General features: G+C 46.8%; 1 protein-coding gene across 1 annotated transcript; it reads left to right on the plus strand.

Moving 5' to 3' along the window:
* Positions 1-794: 794 nt before the first annotated feature.
* On the plus strand, positions 795-9,905 carry LOC116845843. The gene is given in 10 exon segments (XM_032818998.1): positions 795-1,880; positions 2,002-2,278; positions 3,385-3,587; positions 3,698-3,833; positions 4,405-4,443; positions 5,897-6,014; positions 6,227-6,384; positions 6,837-6,968; positions 7,072-7,254; positions 7,394-9,905. Coding segments are annotated over 9 exon segments (2,370 nt in total). The 5' UTR covers positions 795-1,880; positions 2,002-2,116; the 3' UTR covers positions 8,633-9,905.
* The last annotated feature ends 6 nt before the right edge of the window (positions 9,906-9,911 follow it).

Below are 9,911 nucleotides of genomic sequence, written 5' to 3' on the forward strand. Positions count from 1 at the left end.
TTTTAGGATTTGTCCCCGAAGAGAAGAAGACCGGGAACGTTGAGGATCAACGAAGAGGTGCACATTGAAAACTATCCCGTTCGCGGAAATATCGAAGGATATTCTTAATTTCCGGATAATGCTGCGAAAGGAGCACGAATGCTTGCGCGCGACCGCAGGTCGTTAGAATCAATAATAATTGAAAATAATCGTTTACCACGTGAGTAGTACCGCCCGACTTGTCGGCGGTTTCGTTCATCACGAACAATACGGTCCACGCGGACCGGTAGACTCGCGAAATTTCTGCAAACAGTTCGAAAACATCGCGGTTGCGTATCTCTCTTACGCCTTTTCTAGCCGTCTTGCTACTTGTTGCGGCACCGTCGAGTCGTATTGATTAGAAGAGAAAGATAGTGCAGCCCGGAGAGGGACGAAAGTTCCTTCACCGACACGGATGAGTCCGATCCACAGCGGCAGATTTTGAGCTTGACCCGGATTAGTCACATGGAGCGGAGTTCGCGTTTACCTTCACTTTCGTTGCTCGCGTTTCGGATGGCTCGTTGAAAGTACGCACGAGATGTGTAGAAAATATCGGGTCTGGAAGCAAATTCTGGAAAACTTGTGTTTTAAACAGTACAACGTATTTTTCTCAGAGATATTCCTTGTAGAAGACATTCATACGAGCAAGCGTGTATCACAATGCACACATCGAATATAATATTATTAATTAATTCGACGTTCTCAATGAAATCAATCGATACTTGTAAAAATATAAATTTGATGTTGGTGCGAGCTTTCGTTCCTCAGAATTGCTCGAAGCAGAATAACAATATTTACAGTTGAAGAAAAAAGAAACTAGATATCAATTAAATAAGTATCAGTTAGCCGACAGGTCTATCCTGTCAGAACAGAAATCGAACAGGTGTAGATTACGCTTGGAAATTATTGTATAGACTGCATAACTTGATCGATATACCTTATAATTCGCGGAAATATTATGCAAAACTGAGAAAAAAGAATCTTTAATCTGGAGCCATGGTGTTCAGCTACTCCGCGTCGCGCCGATCACCGCGTCCTACTCATCTCCATCGAAAATCAAAGGCGACGTCATTAGGGGAAGGCGCCGCGGGCATCAGACCAAACTATCTGGCAGGTGATATTTAATCAATCGGCCCCAAGGATATCCGTCCCTCGCTCAGAATTCTCCTTCTGTTCCATCGGGGAAGAGAGAGGTCCTCCGGGTCGAGCCGGCGCAGAAGCCTCATCCGCGGAATTCGATCGGCGTCCGACGTGACGCAGGCGCTTCACGACGCCCCGTCGACGCTTCATCGACAGGAAGCTCTGCATTTCGTGCACCTCTGCTCGTCCAGAGACTCCGCGCTCTCTGTGTGCTCGCTCTCACTCTCTTCGGCCGCGTCTCGACGTCCATTCACACGGATCTCCGCGACGTGTCTTCCGCGTCTCAGCTCTCCCTCGGAGCGAAAGCCGCGCGGACGTCTTCCACAACCCCCGTGTCCGTGATTTCCGTTCTAGCCAGCCGCTCGCGGCGGAAGTTCTCGTGTCTCTCTTTCTCTCTCTGTTTTCTGTTTCTGTCACTCTCACTCTCTGTCTCTCGCTCGCCCTCGGAGCAACGCGTCGCGACGCCCACGCGCCAAAGCTCGCGTCGCCGCTTGCGTCAGGACAAACATCATACGGAGGCGGCGACGGCAGTCCGGACGTCACACACGCTTTCGCGTTCATCGTCCTCCGCCGCGGAAATCGGTCCCTTCCGCTGGAAAGAGATAGCACGAACGCGTCTTGCGCACCGGAAATCCATCGCGATCGCGCTTCCGCGGTATCGCGGTATCGATCGGAACCGGCGGATCGATCCGTTGCGCTACGCGTCTACGGATCTCGCAAAGGTAATTCGCATACTGTCGCGTTCGGTTGGCGATTCTCGTCAGCGCGTCGACGAATAGCTGTTGTTTTATTTATGCTTTATGCTATAATTCATGGGAGCTCTCTAGTCTTTCGATTTCTTAGACTATGCCATTGCCCATCAGTAGAGAATACTTGTTAACGAGAGAGAAAGCGTGCTCGATCTACGCGATCGATTGCTTCTTCTGAAGATTTTACTTTGTTCGTTCGCTCGACTCGTATGTACGCGATAAAATTTTTTGCGCATTCCTCACCCGCGAATTCTGCTGTCCAGCTAACGTTCGACTGGTTTCATCGGGGACATTCGAGAAGTGAGTTAAAAGTGTTTTTTCGGGGCAAGAACAGCCCGGCAAGCGAAGAGGCTCCGGGACCAAAGCAACAGGTAACACTTGCCTTCATATCGGGGCACATTGCCTCTTCGTGTTCACTTCTTCTTCGACACCCGTTATCGTTCCCTTCGTTCTCTTTAACAGCTCTTCGCTTCCAGCCCTCTACTTTTAACGATTTTTACATTCATGTATTTATGTTTCTTGCTTTAATACTGTGACGCGGACCCAACATCTGGTAGCGAAAGTGAGATCGACAAGAGCGATACGTCGCAATACCATTTTCCTCGCGATGTCTTTTCGAGGCGGTCGTTATTTGTCGCGACAATATGCGACGGTAATTAAGCATGAGACGTTATTGGCAGGAATAATGAGCGGGGTCGAGGCGCGTCCGCGCTATTTTTCCAAGCACGACGCGGCGAGCCTTACTTTAAACAAGTGCGCTAACTGCGTCGTAGATGGAGATTGCGTTAAAGGGGGTAGGACGCCGAGGGATGCTCGTCGACAAGCCTGCGGACAATTCTTCGTCTCGCGATAAAAGCGTCTACGCTTTACCGTGTCTTTTTTAATACGAGGTGTTATTTCGTCTCGTTGATTGCGCACGTAACTCTGGTCAAACATACACACAAGAGAACACAGGAATCCTGTAAATAATCGTTTATAGATGAAAGATTCGTTTTTTATATGCACACTTTTTTATATGTCCCTTCACACACACACACACACACACAGAGAGAGAGAGACCCGCGCGACGCGCTCAAAGGCCACGATATTTTTATTAAAGCCTGCGCGATACTTACATAACGTAATTATTATAGAGCAAATTCTTCATTTAACAAAGTGTGCTTTCGTTTTACATTTTGTAAAATATCGTAAATAATATACTTACCGCGGCGAAAGAAACGCCCAGATAGCATGAGTTTCTAAAAAAATACCTGAAAAATCGTCTGAAAAATATGTAAGAGACGTCTAAAGAAAATAGAATTTTGTCACGTCTTTTGGATATCCTTAAGATATCTCTTAGAAGTTTATGTTGTCTGAACGTCGCTCTTGCTTTGAGTTTTCCAATCACGAAATTGAACGAATTGTTTGAGGATTTAATTAGAGAATCAAGCGAAACTCTAACGAATGAATCTCGATACTCCTACGAAATAAATCGCAGGAGAGCATGGGCCCGATGCCGGAGGCTTCAGGATCGGGGGTGGTGGACGAGTCGGACTACTCGACCTTCGAGAATAAGACTGGCCTGGCGGAGGACATGAAGTTTCTTGCGAGCATGCCGGAACTTTGCGACGTGACCTTCCTCGTCGGCGACACCCGGGAGCCCGTCTGCGCCGTGAAGGCCGTGCTCGCGGCCAGAAGCAGGTTTGTGGCAGAAGCACGCAGAAAGAGCGATGAACTCCGTATTGCACAGCGTCTATCACGCCGTTGACGGCGAATTTGAACTTTTTCACTTCCTGCCGCGACTCTTGCAGGGTCTTCCACAAGATGCTGTACCAAGCGCCGAGCCCGCAACGTAAGAAAGAGCCGCCGGCGCGCGAGAACAAGATCCGGCTCTTCCTCAAACGCAGCTCCGAGCCGTTGTTGAATCTGCAAAACGCAGCGCAACAGGTACGCTCGGTCATCAGTCGATCAGTCAAGAAAAGTATAAATACAGTCGCGACGCGACACGATGATAATCACGATGACGTGTCACCGATTCCTGTATTGCGCGCGAGGAATTTCTTCCCGACTGTGCCAAAATATTTGCTACCGCGCGACTTATTCTACTGGATCAGTTCATTTTGCGGGAAGCCAGTATGCGCGTATGAGATAGGCGACGCACGACCGACGAGTCGATATTCGATTCTTTCTTTCTCCTATTTCTCGGGGGAAAATCATATTGTACATATTGTACATGTATAAAATAGATAGGGCAATTTCGAAAGAGGCGAACGCGTTTGATATGTACAAGGCGTCCCTGAGAATTATTTTCGTTTGCGCGAAACGAATCGAAGAAAAAATCAGTCCCTTCGACCATATTAATTAGTCATTAAAATTAGGAATGTCGAACTTGTCTCAACAAAATGACGAGTCCTCGGCTTCCTCCAGGACGCCTTGCATATCAATCGTGACCGTCGCCGAAACGAATATCCCGTATTTACCAGACTGGAAATAGTAAGTGTACATTTGTGTCATATAGCGGTCAGGGTTCACGCAGCAACTGGCTCCCATCCAAGAGGTACTTTGAACGTCACTTTTTCGTACAATTTTACACGCAAATCGAGATCGTGTCCATCTCTCGTCTTCCTTTGTCCTTCTCGATCTTTCCAATTCGCACTGTTTTAATCGAAACTTTCTGCGTGTCCTCTCCTCTCCTCTTCTTTTTTCTCCGCTGCGTTTTTCCGCTCTCTGCATTTTTGGCTCTGCCTCCGCGAGGCATTTGCATTAGATGCCTCCTTAGGTGCCGTTTTCATTCCTTACTTTCTTACTTCCTTAGATACTTCCTTCTTAGTAGCGCTCGCGTAGGTGACCATCTGAGATCGGTGTATGACAAGTAGATGTTTGCCTTGACTCTCTAACTTGACCAAGCACTTCCCTTCATCTCGATTGTTCTTTGCGCGCAATTGCTTCTGTTGCCGAAGATAACTATTCTCGAGACTTGTGCTCGAACGTCCGTCCAGTAGAATTCGTACGGTTACGATTGCGTGAAACGTTAGCTCCGCATCTGGATTTCTGCATGACCGATTTTGGACTGTATATTCTCGTAGTCACTATGTCCACAATAGTTGTAGATTGGCACGTTAAGGTTCTCATTATATTAAATAGCTCGTCACGATTATTCACTTTGCTCAATCAGTCAAGCGAACATAAGTTCTAATTTTGACCAGAGGAATACAAAATAAATTATAGAGCGCGATTTTAAACTATGCAAACGGGAAATATAAATTTGTCTGAGAATTAACGAATCTAACGCGTAAATATGTTCGTTTGGTTGTTAGAGTTAGATGAGATAGTTTTTTACTTATCTTCTTAATGATGTTAAAATGCACAGTAGTTTAACGACGAAATTCTGCACCTAAACAAAAATACTATTGCGTTATAATTAAAATAGCGAGAAATTCACAATCTTCTAATAAAACCCTTGATCGATGAAAATAATTGAGGCTCATACGTATTTCACACGTGGCGTATTAGCACACGCACGGAAATCTGCACGAGATCGTAGAAATATTAGATAAGATTAATTAATCGTTTAATGAAAGTGAAATACGTAGTAGTTGTATGTAATGACATACAACTCCTTTCTATGCAATAAGTAATTCCCTACCACCTGATACTTGTTATATTTACGAAAAGAAATTTATCTTTAATAACTGCGCGAATTACAAAGGCGCACGAAAGATTATCAACAGTGCGAAATTGAGGAAATTCAATTTGGTCGAACAATTAATCCCTATATCGTTTCTCAGTAAAATGTAAAAGTGTACGTATTTTACAGAAATCTGCTAACAGAGAAACAGACAATCGTCCTCCTGTCTTCCTTCTAATGAATAAATTTAATCTATCAGAGTGTTCCAATCCCCAAGAACTCCCGTAAGAGTCGCTTAGCACGGTTATCCGATTCAAGCTTCAACATTCCGAATATCCGCGTCCCTTCGCGGCGATATTCGCATTTCGCTTTTGTGCCGTAGCCGCAGTCGAATCAGCATCACACGTTGATTATCGAGGAGTTCGAGCCCGATGTCTTCCGCCAACTGATCGAGTACATCCACACGGGATGTGTGACACTGCAACCCAGGACTCTGCTCGGTACGTTTGTTAAGTATTCATGAGCTCGACAAATTTATTGGAACGTTTGTTATATGCTGCGCGGATGAAAATCAGCGGCGGTTCTTCTATTATCGGGTAGCGAATAGAAGCTCGCGAGAAATAATTCTGCGAAAGATACACGTCGAATGTTTTCCCGCGTCCAACTGACGTTTTATGGATTGATTACTCGTTAATGCAATTTGTGCTTGCAGGTGTAATGAACGCCGCTGATTATTACGGATTGGACGAGCTCAGGCGAGCCTGCGCCGGCTTCGTTCAGTGCTGCATAACCGTCGACACCGTCTGTGCTCTGTTGGCCTCGGCGGAGCGTTATATTCAATATAAGTGTACAAAGTCGTTGGTGCAAAAGGTATGAGCGCGTTCGACTGCATATCGGGAGTCTAAATCTGAGAATAGTTCTGTTCTCATCTTTTGATTTCCGCAAGAAGCGCTTTCCTTCACTCGCAGACGATTGCGTAAGTCTTCGCGTTAACGGTGGTAGATAACACTCTTTGTCGTTTGTGATGAAATTCGCGGATTCTTGGTGGACCTGATAATTTCTCGCGGATAACACACTTCCGGAATATATTATTTCTTTAATTAGACTCAATGATAGATATCTCGTTATCTTTAAATATCTAATTTAATAAGTGAAACGTTTATATTTTTATGTTATATTCTTGATCACGTTCATGAAGTCAGTTGAAAGAATGTATGATTTCACGTTCTGCGGAACAAAATTTTATTAAGATATTCGGCATGAAACATACAATTTTTGGTATTGCAATCGATTGCATATCATCTCATGCAATTCTTTTTTAGGTACTGGAGTTTGTCGACGAACACGGTAACGAGGTGTTGAACTTAGGATCCTTCACGCTGTTGCCGCAACACGTTGTCCGCCTGATCCTCGCCAGAGAGGAACTACGCGCGGATGAATTCACAAAATTTCAAGTAATTTCGTCACAAACGCATTCGTGATTTATATTTTAACTCTTTAGTCCTCTTGTTCAATTCTAATTCATCTAATTCATTTAACATAACTTCTGACTTTCAGGCCGCGCTGATGTGGAGTAAAAAGTACTGCGACAACAATCAGAATACACCATTGAAGGACGTGATCGGCAACTTTATCGAGTATATCCAATTTCACAAGATTCCAGCCACCGTGTTGATGCAGGAGGTAAACCCATTGGGTCTTGTGCCGCCAGAGATCATTATGAACGCATTGGCTTATCAGGTGCGCGTTGCGTTTTCCATATCCACGCTCCGTCCTGAAAACAAGACTAATAAATAAATGAAAAATAAAAGAATCTCACGACGCGAGCTCGCGAGTCACGAGGACGCGGGTAGTTTTTTTATGAGGGAATTTGTTGCAGGCAGACCCAACCAGTGTCGACCCCAGGAAACTCTCCCCCCACAGAGTGAGGAGGCAGGGCCGCAGCATGTCGGTCCAGTCATCGCTGGATCCGTACGGCAGCAATACGACTCTGAGCTCGAGCGGCTCCGATGGCGGATCTGATCAGAAACAGCATTCTGGTAGCAACTAACCTCAGGCCACGGCCGCACAGATTGCGGCCGTTTCGGATGAGCCTCGACGCGAGGATATTTGCGGCACCTACGAGGGAGCAGCGGTAGTGACGGTGACGGTGGAGGATGTTGTCGTGCAGGAGAAGGAACAGAAGGAGCGAGCGCTGGTGCAACTGCAGCAGCTTGAGCAGCTACAGAAGCAACAGCAAGAGCAGGAAACTCAAATAGAGCAGGAACCGTGTCAGTCACAGCGCCCGCAGGAATCGCCTCAGCCGCAGCGTCGAAAGGATCTTCAGCAGGAGACGCAAGTGGAACAGCAACAGCAGCAGCAGCAGCAGCAGCAGCAGCAGCAAGTACAGCAACAGCAGATACAGCAGACACAAACAGAGGAACAGAAACGAAAAGAAGCGCAGCCGCAACGAAAAGAGCCGGGCCACCTGCAGCAGCAGGTGCGCCAAAAAATAGAGAAGGATAGAGAATTGCAATTACAACGAAAGCTGCAACAAGAACAACAGCAATTGCAGCGTAAGCTGGAGCATGAGGAACAACAGCTCCGGCGCAAGTTTGAACGAGAGGAAGGAGCGCTTCAGCGAAAGCTGGAGCAGGAAGAACAGCAACTACAGCGGAAACTAGAGCAGGACGAAGTTGAGCTGCGGAAGAAATTAGAAAAACGAAAGAAGGAAATCGAGAAGCAAGCCGAGCGTCAGAAGCAGAACGAGCAACAGCCGCAACTGCAGCGTAAGGACAAACAAATACCGCGGCTGCCGGAAGGAGGTGAACAAGTGCAACCACGTGAAGAGGAAGAGCAAAGAACCCAAGAGACGCGACCCGTGGAGGAGGTGCGTCAAGAACCGCCCGCGGAGCAACAACAGCAGCAAACGGAGACGCCAGCGCGGCAGGAAGATGAGAAACGACCGAAGAAGGAACCGCGACTGATAGAACCGCGACAGCAACAGCCATTGCGGCAGCAACAACAACCGGGGGTCCAGCCAGTCGAAGGAGCAGGTGGACTCTACATCCGCGTGGTGCTGAGGCACGAAGCCCGCGCCGCTAACCTGGTTTGGCTGTACAAAACGCACATATTCTAAATTCCAATTTGTTCATAGATCGCTTCGCCGTTTCCGCACTGAAAAGATCTCGCGGCGTATTCGCGGCTTGGCGACTCGTCCATCGTCCTCATGAGCGGAGGGAAAAAAATAAATTTATTATATGGGGAAAATGTCCCTCGAAACTACAAAAGAAAGTATTAATTGAAAAAAAAAAAGAACGATAGTTTTCAAATGTAATTAATAAGATGCAGATATTATATACACACACGTGTACATAACGACAATTCCTTTTTATTTTTTTAAAAAAAGAAGAAGACGACTGGGCGAGTCTCTTGGCCGAAAACGCGACGCGCTCACCATCGTCGTCGGGACGCGGCGATACCTCGGCAGCTCGAGGTCACCTCACGTTTTTCGGACCGCGTTGGCGTTTCCTTCAGCGTCTTCACGTCGACGCGCGAGTCAGAGATGGACGCGCGCCGAGGCTCCTTCCTCTTCCGACTTTCTCCACGGTGTAACCCGCGTCCATCTCGAATCGCGCGCGCGCGTGCGCCGCCATACGTAGATGTAATCTCAATCGGAGGATTCCGTTACTGTCTCGATTGTCCGTCTCGTCGCAGAACGCGAACGGAAAGGCGCGCGATCGTGTTATTGTTGAAAAATGAAAATATATGTATTTGTTAAACGTATAAACGTATGCAAGTGTAAATATATATCTACGCATGTAGGCGTACAATCGTAGCGGGCGGTCGTGTATCTCGGCGCGCGGCCGCGCGCCGATGATCGATTCGAAACAGTTAAACGAGAAGTAAGTATAGGTGTGTTTAAAGAGAGATGCGCGCGCTTCAATGTACGCGCTGTAATTATCATTGTTTGCGCTCTCTCTCTCTCTCTTTCTCTCGTGACCCGACTTTCATTCAGGCGCGACTTATCTCGCGCGATCGCTGTCTCTCTCTGATTTATCGTTCGCTCTTATCATCATACTTCGTCATTGTCCATACTATGCTTCATTGTTGTTGTCAAACAGACCTTTATCTTCGAAGGCATTACTAGTCGAACTCCTCACACCGGACCACGTAACCCTCTAACGATCACAATAACGATCTCAGAGAAACACCGCGGGTACGCTTGTTAAAAGTAGATTTGATACCACAGCCGGGACGAGTGCGCAGGTACAGTACAAGTTCCGTATCATTTCTGGACAACACGGACGGCGATTTGACAGTAACAAATGACTCACGAGGACCTTTACGTCGTCACAGGCACTTCCTTTCCTTCCTCTCTCTCTCTCTCTCTCTCTCTCTCTCTCTCTCTCTCTCTC

This window comes from Odontomachus brunneus, unplaced genomic scaffold, assembly GCF_010583005.1.
Source record: "Odontomachus brunneus isolate Ranch 3 - 2012 unplaced genomic scaffold, Obru_v1 Obru_scaffold_058, whole genome shotgun sequence".
Lineage (NCBI taxonomy): Eukaryota > Metazoa > Arthropoda > Insecta > Hymenoptera > Formicidae > Odontomachus > Odontomachus brunneus.